This window comes from Nelumbo lutea, chromosome 1 (assembly GCF_056320005.1).
Source record: "Nelumbo lutea isolate HS-2025 chromosome 1, American lotus-T2T, whole genome shotgun sequence".
NCBI lineage: Eukaryota > Viridiplantae > Streptophyta > Magnoliopsida > Proteales > Nelumbonaceae > Nelumbo > Nelumbo lutea.
The window spans coordinates 99996893-100017714 of NC_142684.1; the positions used below are offsets into that span (position 1 = coordinate 99996893).

Sequence of the window (20822 nt, forward strand, 5' to 3'; positions counted from 1 at the left end):
AGGCCAAATTCAGTTGATTAGTGTAAATTTGTGACAGCTGAAGCCGGATGCATAAGGTGTTCCTGTAGGGCTACGGTTGGAGTTGTTCTCTTGTAAAAGCTTGAAGATAATGAAGAGTTGAGTTCAAAATCATTCGAGGGAATGGATTAGTTGATCTGACAATGTATATGAGGTTCAATTGTTACCATCTTAAGTTTAACCCGCTATTGGTTAAAACAGTTCAGAATTTGACTTCTAAATACTAATATGTTCTAGAGAAGTCATAAATGCACAGAAGTCTTCTATCAACGGCATGGTTGGACTTCTGAGGCCTAAAAAAGGATACGTCTTCTATTTACTGCCATCTAGTCATTCTCCAAGTTTTGAAAGCCTTTCGGTTGTAGTCAAATTAAGCCTATAATGAGAGAATCAAAACACCTTGAAACATAAAAAGGGTAAAAGTTGAAGCAAAAATGAATCAGAATTTATTATTTGCACTCCATACTTTTGCATCAGTGCAAATGATATTGCACTGCAGATAAACCAGGCCTAACGCCATGAATTTGGATCATTATCTTTCCAAGCGGTTTCTAATTCATCTTCTCTTAAACAATTAGGCTGTGTTTGGTTTGAAATTTTGAATAAACTATATTACTTGTTTCTCCTATAATTGCTTCATGTCCATGTAGTTTTTTCTAACTATTTCAATAATCTGCAACATGCGTTGAGGATGGAAGGTCTGTGGAATAACCAAATAAATTGACTACTGATTCATTTGCAGGAAAACTTTAACCCAACAACACGGATTGTGCTTGATGGTTTGCTCCAACAAAAGGAAGGTGTGAATGACAAATCTTTTGGTGTTTTTTTTTGGGAGGGAGGGGGGTCAAGTATGTGGTGTCAAATGAAACAATACATCAGCCCACAACATGTTCTTCGATATCTTTCACTGAGATCCATCAAGTCTGGATTTCCCAATTGCATTTTAGAAGGTAATTGTTAAGAGATCGTGAGTCTCATTTAAACTTCAGGTGGTCCTTGCATACTCCAACTTATTTGTTTGTTCTCCTACATCATCACCTTTCTCCAGTTTCTGTTGGTTCACCACCCTTGCTTGGATTTGATGTATGGAATCCTGCACTTGCCTTGGGGCGTTTAAATGGTTGTGTTAAAATTTAACTTCGACAGTTTCCAACCTTCTAGGAGTTCATAAACTTTTACCATTCCATTCAACTTGTAGGGGTATTCACAGGGCGGGTTGGGTCAGTTTCAGTGATTTTGTTCAACCAACTTGACATGGTCAGGTTGCTTATTCAGCCAGCCGAAACCAACCAACTCTGAAGTAAAACCAACCCAAATATGAAGGATCGGTTTGGGCCAATTTGTCGGTTTAGTTAGTCAGTTTGGGGAATTTACAGATTTCAGATGGGTCAGGTGACTCAGACCCAAACAAAAGGCCGTGTAGTGTGTGCAACTGTGCATGACAGAAATTTCTCCCCAAGTTTGGTAAGTTTAAACCTTAGGGATCTTTCTTATAAGTCTTGCTGGTCCCAAAAAGGCAATAGATAAAAGTGTTAGTCTTATTTCAAATCTGTAAAAAAAGGAAGTATTGGAAAAAAGAAATAACAATCAAAACCCAAAACAAAATCAATTCCCCATTTGACTATTGTTACTTAAACTTAAAGCAATTAACTAGGTTAGAAAAGGACTAAAGAGTAAGGAGCAATAGCCAAGAATGGAAAGTTGGAAACACATTTTAGATTACATGTTCGGTTCGATTTGGGTTGGTTTCAATTTTCACACTTAAAAACCGAAACCGACCCAATCTATCAGTTTATTTACTTACAAGAACTGAAACCGACCGACGATTTTAAAAAATCAACCAAATCGGATTGGATCAGGCTGGTTTAGTCTGTTTGACTCACATTATACCCCTATACAACCAGATCTTGTTCTAGTCTGTTTACAAGGGCTTCAGTGTTGATTGAATTGCATTCATTGAGCCACTACGAATAAGTTACCAAAACCAACTCCACCGTAAAATTGATTTCTCAGCTTAATTTAAGAATGTTTTTGGGCTTTTTGAGTTTTTCACAAAACATAGCTTCATGAATATCCATGTGGGGCCTACCTTGCAAAGCCAGAAGCCATAGCCCTCCCAAACGGGCACTTGAACGGTGAGCAAATCAGTTGTAGTTTCTGATCTTAAATGGCATCCTTTTCATACACGTATTCCAAATCCCACCTCCTAACCTCCTTAGCATAGCAAGGGTAGAAGTGATAAGAATCATGGTTAAGACTCAAATCCATACAAAAACAGGTTTACTTGAGTCCTAACCATGATTTTTAGAATCTAGGAAGATGTTCGACAATGTTAATGTGAATATGAATGTTCTAACTTGTTTTCCAAAATTGTCATGTCAGCAAAATATATAAAAAAAAAATCACGTTATTTAACTTTGTTTTTGTTTTGAGAAGTGAAAATAAGATCGTTTTGTTTCCAAAAATAAATCATGAAAATTATATTTCTAAAACGAAAACAAAATTTCACTCCTAAAACATTTGAGAACAGAAAACATCTACACAATAAGAATATGCTTTTGTGTTTTTATTTTGAAAAACAATTTATTTTCAAACCAAATGGTTGTGATTTATTTTTAGAACGAAAAAAACAAACAAGAAAAAAGAACATTGGAAAATGCCCCTAGGTCAAACCACTAAATCCACTCTCACGTTTGAGAGTTTGACCAATCAAGGCCCCCCACCCGGTGAAATTTGAAGAATTTATCTTTTAGGATACGCCTTAATATAATGACTAAAACGTTAAATGCAGGACTTGAGAGTTGAGAGAAACGAGCTATCCTTAACTGTTATTACTTTAGTGTGCTGTGGGTTTAAGTAACAACACTGAATTATGAGTAAATTGTTGGAATTCACTTATCAATCAATGTATGGACTGAGTCCCACATTGAAATGAGAATAGAGATGCAAGGGACTTTATATATATATACCTAATGGTTTAAGTTTTTAGGTTAAAGCTAGTGTCCAACTTTTATGTAAATTACTGTGCACGTTTGTAAGCTCCCTAGTTTTGGTCCTAGTGTCTAAGTGATAGCTCCCTATGGTAATGAGCGAAGGGCTCTTGATTGATACACATCAAACTTGATGAAATTATAACTTTCTTTTGAGGAGGAGTATAGAATAACTAATGTAGAAGAGATTCATACATGAGGGGGATATTGTTGAGAGTCAAATTTTGAGTGTATGAGTGAAGAGGCCCACATTGGAAAAATAAAAGAGATGCAAGAAAAGATCGAATATTAATATCAAGTATCGTATCAATAAGCTTGGATATAGATACAAATATAAACATGTTTTGGAAATGCATGGATATGATGGAAAGATATAGATATGATCAAATACATTAGTGAATCTGTTATTAATTCCATTATTAGGATCAAGCATGGTATGCCAAAAGTTGTAGCTGATAGTGAGGGTGTAACTTATTTTCTTATTGTGCTAGTGTAGAGCCTCGTGTCTATCACATGTTGCGGGTGGGCCTAAGGGGCTTTGTAGTGCACTAAGCACCGATGGGTGGGGATGTTAAGCTCCATGAATCTTAAGGTAGGGGTGGATTTGAGCCAAGCTGAGTCGAATACTACCATGCTCAAGCTTGGCTTGAGACTGTTCTACAAGGCTCCAGCTCGAGTTCGGTTCGAGCTAGAATCTTGAGCTCGAGTAAAAAATTCATAAGCTCGAGCTTGATTTTGAGAAAAAACATTTTATAAAAATAAAAAATTATATATAAAAATATTTTTTATTTGATATTTAAAAAATTATTCGAGCCAGCTCGCGAGCTTCATGAGTCGAGCTCTAGTAGGCTTGAGCTCAGCTCGTTTAATAATCGAGCCAATGAATTGGGCTCGAGCTCGAGCTCGAGCTTGGTTGAAATTGAGCCGAGCTCGAATAGCTCATGAAAAGCTTAGCTCGTTGCCACCCCTACTTAAGGGTGATGCTAATTTGGAAATCAACACATGGTATGTTGTTCGCTTGACAGACATGCAATAAAATTCTGGGTAAATTGTAGATTAATATCATATACTTTGGGCCTAGTCTCACTTTGGTGCCTGAACTTAAATTCATGCCAATCTAGTACTTGAACTCCCAAAACATCCTAGTTTAGTCCCTATCATTAATAGCCTGATAGTTATTTATATCATGTGATGACATGTGCAACTTAAAACTTTTGAAAATGTCAAAATTACCCTTCCAAATAAGGTGTTCATCTTTTTCTGCAAGAATCAAAATTGAACCAAAGAAATGGTGAACAACCCAAAGGACATTTGGATGGTTAGTAAAGAAAATTAGATGACACCCGAAGGGCATTTGCGTATTTTCACATGCCACTTAATGATGACTAATGATTATGGAGTAAATTGTGACATTTTGAAAGTCCAGGTATTGAATTAACATGTTTTGAAATTCGAGTACCGAAGTGAGACTAAGCCCAAAGTACAGGGTACTAATCTATAATTTACCCTAAATTTTTTATGCATGTCTTTTCTACTTCTCCCTCCATTTTCTCCTTTGCACTCTCTCTCACTCTCAATTCTCTCTTTCCATTCTCCCACCTCTCTTTACCATCTATGGTATTTGAAAATTACAGGAGTACCACATATAACACAAACATCTCTATGTAATTGACTCTATGGCATTCAAAAATTACAAGAGTGGCACATACAAGACAAATGTACCATCTTTACCTTTATGAGTGCTACATATAAGACAAACCTTCCTATATATTTGATTCAGTGACATTTGAAAACTACATGATTGCCACACATAAGATAAATGAATCATAACATCACATAATTCTCTCCCCCCCTTTCATATTTGTTACTAGATATTTAATTATCTACAATTATGCCATCTTATAAAATAAAAATTCATCCCTTTTCTCTCTTGCATAATTCTCTTTCTCTCCTATTCTCTCTCTCTCTTAGATTTTATTTATTCATTTGTTTGTATTATTATTATTATTATCATCATCATCATCATCATCATCACCATCATCATCATCATCTAAACATTTGTTTATTTAAAAATAATTTACTAACACATTATCCATCCCCTGACCCAACATTTAGGGTTATCAACGGGTTGGGTTTGGTTCGAGATAGCCTATACTAGTCTCATACCAATAAGCTTTTATTTATTTATTTTGTTAAACCTAATAAATAATTATGTAAACGTTAATTTATCTAATAAAAGTAAATACATTATTTACTTTTATTCATTTATTTATTTATTTAGTTAGTTAGTTAGAAATAATTTATTAACAAATTATTATTACTAGCAAAAAGGTAACCAAACTAGGGTTGTTAATGGGTTGGGTCTACCTAATGGACCTAAACTGAACCAATTATAATGGTTTCGGTTCCATGATTTTGTCTCAATTAATAATTGGGTCGGTTCTGGCTCTTGCCTGTTTAGAACTGATTCAGATCTGGAACCAATTATTTTATGAAAGATATATATATATATATATATATATATATTTTGTTTGTTTTTCTTGTAATTTTTATCATGTGATAATATTAGTGAAAAATGTTTAACTTTTAACATATAAATATTTTAGTTTTTTTTATCATTTTTATTAAGTTTATATTATCAAATTTTAAATTTAAATTTATTATTTGAATAAATAACTACTGCTTTCAATATAATCAAGTTTGATTTTATCCTGACTAAATAATCAATTTGAGACTAGTGTAAGTACATAGTGGTCACTCAGACCATCAGAATATAGAGGTTGTCAAACCAATACTACACGAATGTCTGCGATGAGTCTATAAGCTATCGCACATCTGCAATGAGTCCACAACTCATTGCACACCTGTGATGAACTATCGACCCGAAACAGGTTGCGATGAACTTTGTCCCCGCATGGACTTGCGATGAGTTTCGGACTCGTGTGGACTTGCAGTGAGCTTAAAATCACCACAGAACTGCAATGGGAATGGACTCACCATAGGTAAGAAGCAAATAATAGAAACACGTGCATCGTTAAATAACACGCGTGATGGGACACCTCGTGGGCCTAATAAGGACACACAAGCTAAATAGTGACGCCATCCGTGCCATGTTGATTTAAAAGGGTCACTAAAGGAAGTAGAACTCAGACAAAAGGAAAGTTCGCCATTGAGATATCTCATAACATATGTGGCAAAACCTTAGCAGTGCTCCCTAACAACTAACAATGAATTCGAGATTCCCTTTTTTAATGGGAATCAAACGCTTTTGGTTTCTTCCTTTCAGGACCTTAGGATCTCTCCCTATAAATAGGGGTCCAACTCATAACGAGATCATCATTCTATCATGCCATTTGCCCTAAGCCTTTAGCCTATCTCCTGCACTCAGTCTTCCTCTGTCCTTCAAGAAAACCCCCGTATATAGCCTAACACTCTACTCACAACTGGCTCTACCTAGACCTGACCCATTGATAGTCCTAAACTCTAGAGCCCACTATAGTTATTTATTATTCGTAGTAACATAGTTATTGTTGTTTTTCTAACAAAAAATAATCTAATCTATTATTGCATCTTCAAATGACATTTTTCTATTTCACCCCTACAAAGTAGGGGCTTCCCCGCTAGTTTTATTTCCTTACTGTGATAGCACAAAGCTCCATTTTATCATGTGTTACAAGTAGACTTGTGAGGCTTCACTGTGTATTACTACGCACCAGTGGGTGGGAATGTTAAGCCCGGTGAGTCCTAAGGGTCATGCTAACTCCAATTAGGCAAACAATCCACCAATACATTAATGACACTAAAGTTAAGATTGAAATAACCACAAATAAAATATAAATACATCAGAGATGCATATTTTAATGGTACATATGAAGAAATACATTGCAATTAATATAGAAGGATATTGATAATGCATCAATTAGAAGTCCAAGATACAAATTATATGCAACTATAGTATTTTAATTACTAAATCAATTATTTATTATTTTATTATTTTACATTTAATATTAACTAAAAAGCCCACTTAACATTAAATTCTCAAATATTTTGTAAATAATATTTTTGTTTATGTAAATTATAAATATTTTGTTATTTGATGTAAATTAAAATATCAATTAATCATTTATAAAAATATATAATCTCAACTTAAAAATATATAAGATGTATTAAATATATCATATGCATGTTCATTAATTTTAATTACTAAAATAATAATTCTATTAGTATTTTTTATTTCTATAAATTTCTTGAACTTAAAAATCTTTTTTGACATAAATATGGATTTGATAGATTATTCATTTTGTTAACATTTATAAAATACTATTTTGAAGATTACTCTTTTTAATTTTTAGTTAAACATAAAATATATATTACTATTTATTTGGGTTGCATGAGGATGCTACACTAAATAAAACTTATTTTTTGTTTCATTTTCTTAGCATGAAATGGGAAGTTGGTTTAGTGGCCTAAGAGTGCATTTTACATTTGGATGACATAAGTCTTGTTAACACTAGGAAGTTGTATTTTTAATAGATAGATATAATGGCTTGCATGATCCACCTCAATATGCTATGAAAGAGCAAAAATGTGCATGTATCCATCTTTTGTCATACTATATGATATATCTCATGCCGTATTAGATGTATTGTATCGATATTTTAATCCTTGGATGCAAGGTATTTATATTGAAGAATTGGCTCACAACCTAATCACTAAAGCTTTTGGATTACAATCTCACTGATTTTGGTGACTCACCTCATTGCACAACATAAATTGAATAACAACACTCAATTTTATTAATTAGAAATTGAAATATGAATAAATCAAGGTAGAAAATACCAACTACGGAGGCTAGCCACGACTAACTTCCAAAGAAAGAAATTCTCAATCCGTAGCCTATTTGGCCCCACTACAATGGATAGTGGATACCTTGTTATTCCTTTGCTAATTCATCTGCCATCCCATTGTTAATCCTTGAAATCCGTTTCACTGCTGCATGTAGGCCCTCTACTTCTCCTTTGTAGATCTCTAAAGGCACAAGCCACCTTCTGCTCATTCTTTAGCGACGCAATGACTGTACAAATACAAATATATACAATACAAATACATGCAAAATAATACAAAATACAAGATTTTGCACTCTACATACTCTTCCAAATCTCCTTCAATTTCCACCTTCAAATTCATAAAAATATGCTCTGGTTCCAAGTTAGATGATGTTCATTCACTTTGACAGATGGCTGCATTTTATTGGACTGCTACCAGAGACCACCTAACCGCCTTTCACCCTATGACTTCTCCTTGCAGAAGCAAACTCTGCTCTAATAGAATAAAGTTGCATAGCAACTTCAAATTCCTAAAACATGCTATGGACAGCAGGCATTAGCAATACCAATGGTAAATTGTTTCTCAAGTGCACGAACAAGATAAATGGATCGTGACTCTCAGAAAACATATTTTCATTAATGATTTACAATCACACATGACATTGAAAGAGATGGAAAAAGAAGCCCCATCATGCCAAAGGATGTACAGTAAAAATAAAGTAAATTATTCATCAGAACCATTTTTCCTTGGTCTAATCTGTGTGTTCCAGAGTCCTCCTGGATCCCAACAGAAAATTTGACTTGTGGAAAAGGTCTTCAGGTTAGGCGATGCAGATGTGCTAGATAGACATGAGGTCCTCCAGGTTCTGATTGCAATCTTATAGTACATAAAATCACGAGTTCTGCTTCATCTATCTCTTCTCTTACCTCTTTTGAACTCCTCACTTGCAATCTACAACTTGCGAGAATTTTGAAAACCAGATGAGCTGGCCAGATTTTGTGAACTTATGCTGGCAGTTCTTAAAAGTCTCCGAAATTCTGGTAAGCTGATTTTTCCATCTTTGTCAATGTCAGCTTCCTCCAGAAGTGGGTCAATGGAGCCCTTCAATCCTGTGTGCTGCGATCAATAAAAAGTAGATCACAGTAAGTATTGACATTAAATCATTTCTTGGATATCAAGATCTTTCAATGAGGAAGAAGGAAGCAAGTAGCAATGGGATGGTTTCTTTACAGCATACAAGGCTTTGGGGGAAGAAGGAATAGGTAGATCCTACTTATGGAGCCTCATATACCAAGAATTGATCCAAGTGCCCTAGAAATGCTAACTTAATTTCCTTAAAGAAATGGGGTGTTATACCTTCTGCATCAGAAGATACAGAGGCATTACATCTGAATTTTTTTTTTTGATTGATCATATTTAGAACTTTGTTATGAAAGACAAATTAAAAGTAAAAAACATATTCTTCAGCATATCCACCATAGTGATTTTTCTTTCTTCTGTCAGAAACAGAGAGAAAAATAATTGGTAGTTTTATCTGTCTGCATATGCTTTCTCAGAGTGTGCTGCCACACACACACACACAAATCCAATGTAATCTTGATACTCACCAGCTTTAGTTCTTCTGGTGTAATGAATCCATCCCTATCCACATCAAATTTCTCAAAAGCAGCCAGTGATCTCTGTTGCCACTTGTCAGAATCATGTTCCTCTAACTGATGCACGTGTAGAGTGGCTGCAACAAATTCAGAGAAATCCACAAGCCCATCTGTGTTGCTGTCGATCTGACTCAAGCAAATTTAAACCCACATGAGAAGGTGAACATAACAAACTAGGAAGTGAAATTACAGCATGAATGAGGGCGTACGAAGAAGTAGGGCACAAAGGCCTATGAAGAAATGAATGCAAAATAAGTGGCAAAAAGCAGTAACAATTTGGATTTGGTAGGACATTGTAATGAAGAAAAAATGCGTAGTGTTATTGTAGGGTGTAAGCGTAGGATTAAATCTATTTCTACAATTCAACTCTGTGGTGAATCATTATGCTGGAATTCAACCAGAACTCATCTTTTCAAACATGACAAAGGTAAAACTACACCTAACTTCATGACGAGAAAAGAACTAGAGGAAACCAGTTACTGATGGTAAAATTGTACAAAGCAGGCAATAAACAAATGTGGATAGTGGAGTCACTGAATAACATTTATATTAACAAATTCAAGGAAACTAGCTTACCGCTTGAAGAATCTCAACAACACGTGGCTCCTTCAGTCTCCAAGGAAGATCTTTTGCAAGGGCCTGCATACAGACAGGCAACGTTATGGAAAACAAAAGGAGCTGAATTTCTGCTAATCAAGTTTCTAGAATACGAAAGAAAGCATGCCTGTCTCATTTCTTCAAGACTAATAGAACCATTTTTGTCCACATCAATTGCATCAAATTGATCTTTAAGATCAGCAAGCTCCTCTTCATCAAGTGTGCTAGCCAAGGCCTGCAAGATGAAATAAATGCAGATATAAGAATTAATGGAACTCTTTAAGTGCAAGTCATGGTGAAGATATTTGGTCCTTGAGACAATGGGCTCCAGGTTTCCAACCAAGAGAATCACTTCTTACCCTTAGCGCAAACTGCTTCAACCGGCTGTACTTCACAAATTGCCGCATATTAGATAGCACTGATATATCCACAGGGATCTCTGAGGCATCTCCCCCTTCTCTGACCCAGGGGTGTGCTGGAAAAAATGGCAATGTCAGGAAGAAGATTACATATAACCCAAGCAAAAAGAAGAAATGGGTCAGAAATTAGTTTTGCCGTCCATCACATGTGATGAGAAAGAAAACTTGGAAATAAGTGGTTACAGTATTATACTTTGTCAAAAAATTACTTGAAAAGGAAACTTTAAAAATAAATGCATTTCAGTGTCCAATAAACCACCAAAAAAGAAACTTGTGGTTTACCATTACAATGTATGTTTAGTTTTAAGGGAAGATACTTACACAAGGCTTGAGCAGCAGTCAATCTTGCACGAGGGTCTTTCACCAACAGTTTCTTAATAAAATCCTTAGCACCATTGCTTATGCTTGGCCATGGCTTTCGGCGAAAGTCAGGTTTGTTTTTTAATACCTGCATAGCATAGATATTGGAAGTTACACTCAGTAAAAGTATACATAAATGGAACAGCAAGTCAGTAACATCAAAAGAAGTGTCATTTTCATTTACTCAACTCAGCTCAGCCTTAATCCCAAGTCCCAACTATTTGGTGTCAGAACCACAAATAATGATTCAGGGATTCATGCTTAAATCTTGTTCCAAATGATATATCATCAACCATGAGGCCAACCCATTTTTTTAGCTACATAGCCAACCCATGAAGGGCACTGCTCCACTAAGGTTTTGGGGAACTTCCACAATATTGCGCCATTCCCACTGTAAGATGCAGCCAAATAAGATCAGAAGACTGGAAAGGGCATCGAGCAAACATGTTCTAAGCCTTAGGGTCCAATCTGACCAAGCATGTATACCATGGATAAACATTCATATCCACTGGTCCAATTTACTTACCACAGGTTTGAGGCTAAATCAACAGCCGTACACTACCTATTTAAAAACAACAACCTAAAACAAATAAACCAAGAACCCTATTTCTCCATTCTGATTCCCATTCCATTCACCTTGAGGATTAGGATTTTATCATGAACTATGCAGCCTAGGACAGAAGAATGGATTTTAGGGCTGCAAAAGGTATATTGAAGGTACCACTTTTCTGATTATAGGCAAAGGTACTCAAGCTGAATAACAGAGGTGGGTCTATAAATAGTAAACCCATTCATGGAATGAATGTGACTGATGAATAACATGGTAGTGATCAAAGTTACACAACAAAAGAGGGACACCCTAGAGAACGGGTGTATTGATGTTCCAGGTCAGCAAATAAAATGTAAAGCAATTCTAAAAGCACATTCTCTCTGGATGAGAATGTTAAAATTTCCTCTACTGAAGAGATTAAACCATAAAGTTTACAAAAGTAAGGTAGCGAATGAACAATCAACATCCCAGCTTCAGAAAATGTCTTACCTCTTTGAAAATTCCATCCTCAGTCTTATCCCAAAAGGGACGCCTGCCACAAAGCAAAATGTACGTAATGACGCCAATACTCCAAACATCAGACTCAGGTCCTGACTTGCGTTTTAGTACTTCTGGTGCAACATAGTATGCACTGCCAACAATATCACGGAATTTCCTCCCTGCATTAGACAATCAGCCATTGTTATAAGAGAATACTTTATTAATTTTCAACTCAGAATTTCTTGATATACAAAAGGAAAGAACATCACTGACAACAAAAGAGGAACCTGTTGAAAATCATGGTCATGGATAATGTAGTTACTTGGCAAACATGAAAAATCTCATATAGACAGGAAAAACAAATACATAATCGAAGTTACAAAAGGATACATATTCATTCAATGATTTATAAACATCAAAACTAATTAACTTTATCATATTTTATTTATCTTTTATATAGGAAGTGGAACTTAAAAATTTACAAGAAGGTGGATCTTATGAGAGAAAAAAAGGTTAATCATATTTTAATAGTATCGGAAAGATGTCATTATTATAGAACTTTTACTGACCTGGTTTTATGAAGTCGGATAGACCAAAATCTGTTGCCTTAAGTGGTGAGTCCTCTTTGGTTGATTTGAAAAGGAAGTTCTACAAGCAAGAAAAGGCATAAGCGAGAAGTATTCTCAAGATGGGAAGCTCTATGTAGCATAAATTCTATATCTAGAATGTTTGTGCACTCTGAATATACCTCAGGTTTCATGTCACGGTGTACAAATCCATGTAAATGACATTCAGCTGCAACTTTGAGCATTTGCCTCACTATTATTGCTGCATCTTTCTCAGAATACCGGCTATCTTTTCTGAATAAAGAGAATCAACTCCAAAATCAATAATAAATAATGACAAAAATAAAAGATATGATGATATAAATAGAAATAACAGAAATGGATGTGCTATTTTTGTTAATTATCATCATGGGCAACTGAAGCCTATTATGATAAAACGAAGTAAAAAGTACAAAGATGATCTGCAGCAAGCAGACCATAGCAACAAAACAACTCTTTTTTGTCTGTGTGTCTGTATTTGAGCCTATTTCTTTTTGTTTTTGTTTTTCTTATTTTCTCTGGGGGGGGGGGGGGGGTTCACCATAGAGAGGAAAAAAAAAACTGAAGCATCTACAAGTATTGTGTCTTACTTGGCCAATATTCGATCCAGTAGTTCACCACCCTCACATAACCTAATATAAAATGTACAAACAAGCCACCAATTAAAATTAATAGAGCAATTTATATTAAGACAAAATAAAGTGAAATAAAACAGTGAAAAATGAAAGAAAGGAGCAAAGTTATACTCAAAGACAAAACCGCTGAATTCTGAGTAAATTAATAAATAAAGACCAGAGAAAGAAAATTGATCACCCAGAATCATTTTACAAAACAGTAAAAGAGTATGGATTTTTTTTTTTTTGGATTGGAAATGGTAACTTTAATTAAAATAACAGTTAAAAACAATAGTGTCAACCACTCAGAGCATGAGTGTTGATCCCATATAAATCTCAATTCTTACAATACAGCCCAAAACAAGCTTTCCCTGAGAGTCCCCTGCTTTGCCAAATTATCAGCCAAGAGTACAGAATAATATGAAAGCAAAGCTCCACAGAATATAACTTACTCCATAACTATGTAGACATAGGAATCATCCTCAAATGCATTATAGAATTGAACCATATTCTCATGGCCTGTGAGGGCTTGCAATATCTTAACCTCTCTTTTAACATCATCAACAGCAATAGGAAGGATCATCTGCCACCAAAAACTTTCAAACCATTAACAAAAAAAAGTAAAATATATTGCTGGAATTAAGACTAACAGGTATGAAGAGCCTTCCACAGCTTCTACCATTGCCAAGTAAATTATGCTTGCAGTTGCTGTAATTACCACCTTTAACAATCATAAAAATGAAAACAAGATCCAATTAAAACCAGAGATGAAACCTGGCTCAGGCTGTTCTCTTATCTTTGGTTTTACTTGAAAGGGAAGGGAACTGGTAGATAAAATCATATTCTAAGGTGCAGGTCAGTAATATATTTGAAAAGGAAAAGAAAAAAGTTAGTACTTTCAATTTTATAAGAACATACGTACAAAATGCAGAAAAGAAGGCAAGCCACCCAAAAACAGTTAAAGAGCAGGTCCAATTGAAAGGGTGTCTCTAAAAATTCCAAGCCTATTACCATCTTACAAAATCTTACAACTTCTAGGGAATTTGTCTTCTCTAAACTTGAATGGAAGCATATCCTAGAAATGTTATTGATTGGGCTTCTAGGCAGAAGGGACCATGGAAGATTTCTCATACAGTATAATCTCCATTATCAAGTATTCTTAAGATTGGGCTCTGTCCTATAGATCTCTACTAGTTTTATTATGACAAAGACAGTAGAAGATATCAACTAGTGTAAATTATTGCCTGCTTGAAACCGCAGTCCTCCAAAAAGTTTAAGAGAGCTGCTATCTCTTACTCCAGCTTTTAATGAACCATACTTTTGGATGTATGGCCTTCACTGCTTCACAAGAATTTGTTGATTGAAAAGTTGCTACATAATGTAAGCATTATCTATAAGCCATTAGAATAAAAATTTGGTACTTATTGTTTGGAATATGTACCATTAGGATCATTGGGAGATAAAATGGCTTTTGCGATTGAAATCACTGAATAATAAGGTGTGTCCAGTTAATTGGTTTAGAGTATATACCTTTGTGCTGGGGCCAAATCTTTTTATCAATTAAACCAGGTTATTAGCTTACACAAAATTAGTGGATTCAAGTTCTATCACATTTTATGTAAAAAAGAAACAAAGAAAGAAGGAATTAGCAGCATCTGTTGGACTTATTGTTGTCTTGGCTGACAAATTGGAATGAGTTGGTAGAGACTCCTAAACAAAGTTGCATAGGTTGAGATATGCTATTCGGGCAAGTTTCTGGAATGATCTGAATTCATTTGTCTGTTCTAGCCTTTCTTTCTCTTCCAGCCCTTCCGATTTTTCATTAACTTCCATAGTTAGATTTCAGAAATAAAAGGAAATGAAAGCAAAAAAAAAAAAAGGATAGCATACATAAAAGACAACTTGATTTGGAAGCCGCAAAGTAAACACTGCGATCAGGTACAGGCTCTATATCTGCACTTCTAGTAAAGAAAACCTTTGCTAAGTTAGCTTGGTCTTTCTAGATTCTAATTTTAGAAGACTATTCAAAATTTTCAAGTGAGATGCACCAAAGACGTATCTGTTGAAATTTGTCAAAGTTACTTTCCATCACCTCCAGCTTTTGGGATGGTCTTTGCCTATCCACCTCTAGGAACAAGTAAGGGTTTCCTAAATATATATGATAACCCAATTCAACAATTGCTACTGATGCGACAGTTTAAATTCTCCATTAGGTCCATCCAAGCGAATATGTTAATGATTATCACAGTAAGATTGGATATTAGAGCACCATTTCTTACAACCAGACGACTAAGTTCCAATCTATGAAAACTCTAGCTGTAGTTCTGAAATCTGATGAAAGTTCCACGCGAAAGTTGCCCCATCAACCCTATGGACTATGGCAACTTTACATATTCTAGTATCCTGTTCCAGACAAGCAAATTCCCAGCTGCTCCTATAGTCATGAGAGTTGGACAGTCGCACAAAAGAGAAAATACGATTCTTGCAGTTTCATGCACAAATTTCAGTAAAAAAAAAACAAAAAGGAATCCCACAAAAGTGTATGGGAATCTACCTGAACCTTAGAAAATAAAAAAGTTTCAGTGGATTGGAATCAAACGAAGTTACAACAAACTATGACACCAATTTTCAAACCCCAAGTAACAAAAAAATAAAATAATTAGTTCAAGCCCGAATTGCCAAACAAAAACAGAGGCGAAGAGAAGAAAATAATAGAAATTTGACGAAAAGTGCAGCAAATCCAATTGCAGAAGCATGGAACTTGGGTCGTGAAAAGCCAAAAGATCACCATGAAGATTCAAAAAAGATGAAAAGTAGAAGGAAAAAGACACAAACTATAAAATACCTTATTCTTCTCGATCCTCTTGACGGCAACCCGATCTCCATTAGACTTGTCGGTGGCAACAAACGTGTAACCAAACTGCCCATGACCCAATAGCTTGCCGATGGAATATCTGTTATCGAAATCCTTGGCGTAGCCGAAATCCGTCCGCTTCCCCCAAGGAACAACCCCACTCGGCCGCTTTGGGTTCTCTTTGTCCTTATTCTGCAGCTGCTGGGAATTCTTCACTTGTTGTGATCCATTTTTGTGGTTCTCATGCGGCTTCTGTTTCTGCTGCTGTGATGAGACCTTTTGGGTCGTGGAACAAGCATTCTTGTTCTCTTTTTGGTTGTTGTTGGCGTTGGCGTTGGTGTTGCTGTTTGAGCCACTGACCTTACTGGTTGAAAGACACACCCCCATGATTTGCAGAAGAACCTCGACAGATTCCAGAGAAGAACACCATCAAAAAGACCGCCAGAGAGGCGCGGTGATGAAATAGGAGGAAGGTTTGGAGCAGGGAAAAGGAAGCAGAGAAGAAATACAGAAGATGGTCAAAGGAGACTTTTTCTGAAGAGAAGAACAACGAAGGCGAGGGCCAGGGCCAGAGGGGAGACGCTGGTGAAGCTCCCCTCCGCGTTGGACCCAGCCGCGAAAACAACAGAAAATGCAAGTATTTCATTTTTCTCTTTTGATTTCGGTTTCCAATCCCATTAACTTTTTTAGTTTTTAGTTTTTACTCCCTGGGAGAGCAGGAGTTAGGAAAAAGTCATGATTGCGTATGCTACGATGTACCCCAGCTATTACGTCACTCACCATCTCATCACCCTTGATCAAGTAACCACTTTCTGATGCGTTGGTTCAATTTGGTCCTTTCTGTTATTTTGATAGATCTTAGTGTACTCGATTGATAACTTCCCTTGGAAAATTAGTTAGGTTCCTTTTCCACATTTTTCCTATATTTGCTTTATGGAATTAGGTCCGTTGGATCAGGACGGGACGCGTCATCCTTATGATATCACAACTGTTGATCCAACTGCTATACTAGTTTTCCAAATAAAATTAAAATGTTGTGTTTTGTGTTAATAAAAAGAGAAAAATAAATAAAAGGACCAGAGTAGTGATTTGGTGAGGTCGTGGCCTTTTTCCACAACATGGAGCGCGTCTTCCTGAAAATTCCGGGCTGACCTGGTCATTTCTAATTCGGGTATAATTTGCCGGTTAAGTCACCACCATTTTATTTTTGTCTTTTTCAATAAAGCAATTTAAAAAAGGTTTGTACAGAATCTACTAATGTGAATGAATATTATTAATTATTAATAGTCAAAACTTTCCTTTTGCTGTTTGATAGGGATTTGCTTTAAAATGGTCTTAATGTAGAATTTGCTACCATATTCACCAAGTTATCTCTATTAGTTATCTTTTGCATTTTCATTGATCCTTTACCTTCTTATTTTTTATGGGATTAAGGGGATATTTCTTGTGGGATTTTTGTATAATTCTCTTTGGGAAAAAATGATTTATTGATAATGTTTTTATAAGTAATTTGTAAAATTTTATTAAATATAAAAAATATGTACAATTAATATAAGCATCCCTTGGATAGGTAATAATTATTACAGTGATTTAAAAGACGTGCCTAAGTAGATAAGCGAGGCATTTTTTAAGATATGCACCTTGCCTAGGCCTAGGAGCATTCCCTTTGAAAAGGAATGCACCTAGTGTGCTTTGCACCTCAGTTCAGGCGTGCCTCAAGGGGCTTGTAGTTGTATTCTATTATATTGATTACTGATAAGACCCTGAAATTTTCAAATAAAAGGTGTTTGGAATTTTGATCAATTTTAGAATCCATTTTATTTGTAGAATAGAGGTTTTAAATTAAAATCAGAATGGGCCACTCCAATTTCAACTGTTTAATTGGATGGAATTGGAATCTAGTTCAAATTCCTAGTGAAATGTCATTCATCCATTTAAGAGAATGACTATTTCCTCTCCCTCCCTTGGAATAAAATCCTATTCCAGCTTATTCCAATTTTCATTCTGATTCTTATCTAAACCAAACATATTATGGGAATAGACTATTCCTATTCCGATTCAAACTCTCATTCTGATTCCAATTCCAATTATGAACCAAATGGACCTTAAAGAACAAGCAGTAAAAACTAAAAACGTCCTTTTGATGATCATATCACCCATCACCCATCTTATAGTTGGTTGAATTATACGGATGTTCTTGTTCTGGGTCACACAAACATAACTGGTGCTGGATTCATCATTCCTACCACAGAATTATCATAATTTAATTCACCTCGGGCTGATAAATTTGGAGTTCAAACTTCAAGATTACATCAAGGATTTTTATTGTTTTTTGGATAAGACCCAAAAGCAAGCTGATTAACAGATATGAGAGACTCAGACAAAAATGGATAGGTTTTGATCACTTCAAACCTTTGAAACAATCTCAACAACCTCCCTTTTTTATTTTTATTTTTGGCCTCCAGATTTCATCTGAAACCAAACCCAGCCTTTGGTTTTTGTCTTAGACCAAAAATCTATTATTCGAGTTTCCTATGTGCATGAATCAAATCATCCCTACCTACTGAACTTCAAATTTCATGAGGGATGTGTTTTTGTTTAATATACACTGAAACAGACGATAGAAGAGATTAACTTTTTGCCACGTGGCAAAAGTTACTTTGCTTCATGGAATTAAGTGCATGTAGACAAATTGTTACCAAAACCGATAGAATAATAAAGGGATACATATACTGCACTCCACCTTAGAATTCTAAATTCTACTTCTAAGCTGGCAACTACCTTAACTGTATAGTGGAGGTAAGATTTATTACGATGGACTGAGCAGTAAAAACTCCTATAATAAATAAAGATGGGTGATAGACAAGTGGATTGTGGGTTGTGGGTTTATTTCTCAATCAATGACAACAGCTGGTAGACAGAAGGGGAGAACGGCTTCTCAATTGAAAAAAGGTCAGTTTTGGTTTGGGTCCTCTAACTAACCTACATTACACTTAAAAAATCGCCTCCGTGGCCCGTGCATGCATGTAGAGATACCAATTCCATTTTTCTTATCCACGTCTATGACTTGCTACTTTAAGGGAAGGAAGAGGTGTGTTGGTTTCCTTTTCGCGTGACGACCATTTCCTGTAAAATCACCTCCACCGGATAAACGAGCAAATCGGATTTCCTGCCCACTATTCTCTACCCACATCTTATATTGCGGGATGTGGCGCTGCAGTGTAATGTGGCCCAAATTATACCTCTACAAATTCTAATATCTCTAGGGAGTTCAAATCAACCCTCATCTGATTGCCCCCAACAACGTCCCACAGAATATTCTTACCGTGTATTGTGAATATTTCTCAATAATGACATCATCATTTCTGGTATCATAATTGGGAGATGTTCCCAATACATGGTGAAGATGTGTTGTGGGATATTGTGGAGGATTAGTTTGCTCTCATCCCTGGATAACAGCAGGTAGAGAAAGTGAATAAGAAATCTGGGTTTTATTCTCCTTTTTAGTAGAGCTGTAGAGGTGTAAAATAGGCCTTGTCGTGCCAGCCCCCAGGGATAACTTGGGGGGTCAGCCCGGCACAGCCCACGGCCCAGGCCCATGCCCATGCCATGCCACAGGCCGGGCTGCCCCATGGGCCCAGCCTTAGGCGATGCCGAGCCGTGCATCGGGCCAAAGTTATTTATTTAAAAAAAATGATAAAAACTTAAATTTTTAATTTTATATGAATCTTCATGTATGAAATTGCTTATATATACAATAATTAAATAAATTAGTATAATAAAATTAAAAAAAAATATTTATTTTATTAATATATTATATACTATATATTATTATATAATTATAAATTATATAAATATATATATATATATATATATATATGTGAGTTGTATCGACATGTGGGCCACAGGTGGCATAGCCTGCTTGGTCATGCCATGTCGGCCCAGCCCATGAACCTAAAACCCCAGGCCCAACACGGCCCGTATAATTAAACCAAACCTGACACAGCGCACAAACTATCATACCAGGCCACACCAGGCCGGTCCAAATTCATGTCGGGCCATAGGTGGCACGGCCCATTTTAAACCTCTATTTTTTAGTATTAATCACTGCTTGTCACAGAGATTGTTACTCATTTAATGAACAGTACAACGTTATATCAATAGTTAATTTCTTTGATAATAGTGGGATTCGGAATCACACTGCCGCTGAGACAATTCATCGGCACACAACTGAGCTGCTCAATTGTAGAATAGGAAGTACGGGTTCGTAAACGAGGGGGCCCTTGTCTTCCATATTTCTATGCAACCGGTAATAATGCTGACAATGCAAAGCCTAACATTATTCCATCCTTCATTTCAATTTCACTAGAAAAAAATCCTTAAGGTTTTAATAGTTCAGTCCACCCTTAGGGTTGGAGCTAAGATTTTTAGGAGTGAACTGAATTCTGTCCGTGGACTGATGCTAAATTCACAGGTAGGATGAAATTTATAGGGGAGGGGTACTAATAAATTAGGAGGGAGTTGCAATTTCAGATTTCTGAGATGGATTACAGTCCACTTATCTCAAATTTTCCTTTGTTTCAATTAGAATATATTTATGGTTTAAGGCACACACTATTTGTGTGCCTCGACTTAAAAAAATAAAAAATAAAAAAATCGCGTACCCCAAAAATCTTGGGGGTGAAGCTAGATTAGGGTGAGGTTTGGCATCGATGCCAATTTTCTGAAAACCAATACCATGTTGAAGCTAAGTCAGCATTAGAGGAATCGACATTGAAATTTTTGTTTGATTGGTCAGTTTTGGTGATTTTTGAGAAATCAGCCAAAAATTGATTCTTAAAATCAGCCTT

The 20822-nt window shown here is 35.8% G+C and overlaps 1 protein-coding gene and 1 long non-coding RNA gene across 2 annotated transcripts; one reads left to right on the plus strand and one right to left on the minus strand.

The window, feature by feature from the left end:
* The first annotated feature begins 45 nt into the window (after window positions 1-45).
* On the plus strand, window positions 46-927 carry LOC148876399 (uncharacterized). The gene is made up of 2 exons (XR_016105907.1): window positions 46-172; window positions 761-927. It is a non-coding gene; the product is annotated as an uncharacterized LOC148876399 (long non-coding RNA).
* A 7515-nt stretch (window positions 928-8442) lies between these two features.
* On the minus strand, window positions 8443-16642 carry LOC148876400 (calcium-dependent protein kinase 28-like). The gene is made up of 12 exons (XM_088966765.1): window positions 15964-16642; window positions 13571-13701; window positions 13095-13136; window positions 12648-12759; window positions 12469-12547; window positions 11909-12078; window positions 10831-10957; window positions 10450-10565; window positions 10218-10325; window positions 10070-10132; window positions 9446-9619; window positions 8443-8954 (listed from the first exon to the last, which is right to left on the minus strand). The coding sequence occupies exons 1-12, from the start codon at window positions 16357-16359 to the stop codon at window positions 8790-8792; spliced, it is 1683 nt and encodes a 560-aa protein (XP_088822891.1). The 5' UTR covers window positions 16360-16642; the 3' UTR covers window positions 8443-8789.
* Window positions 16643-20822: the final 4180 nt, after the last annotated feature.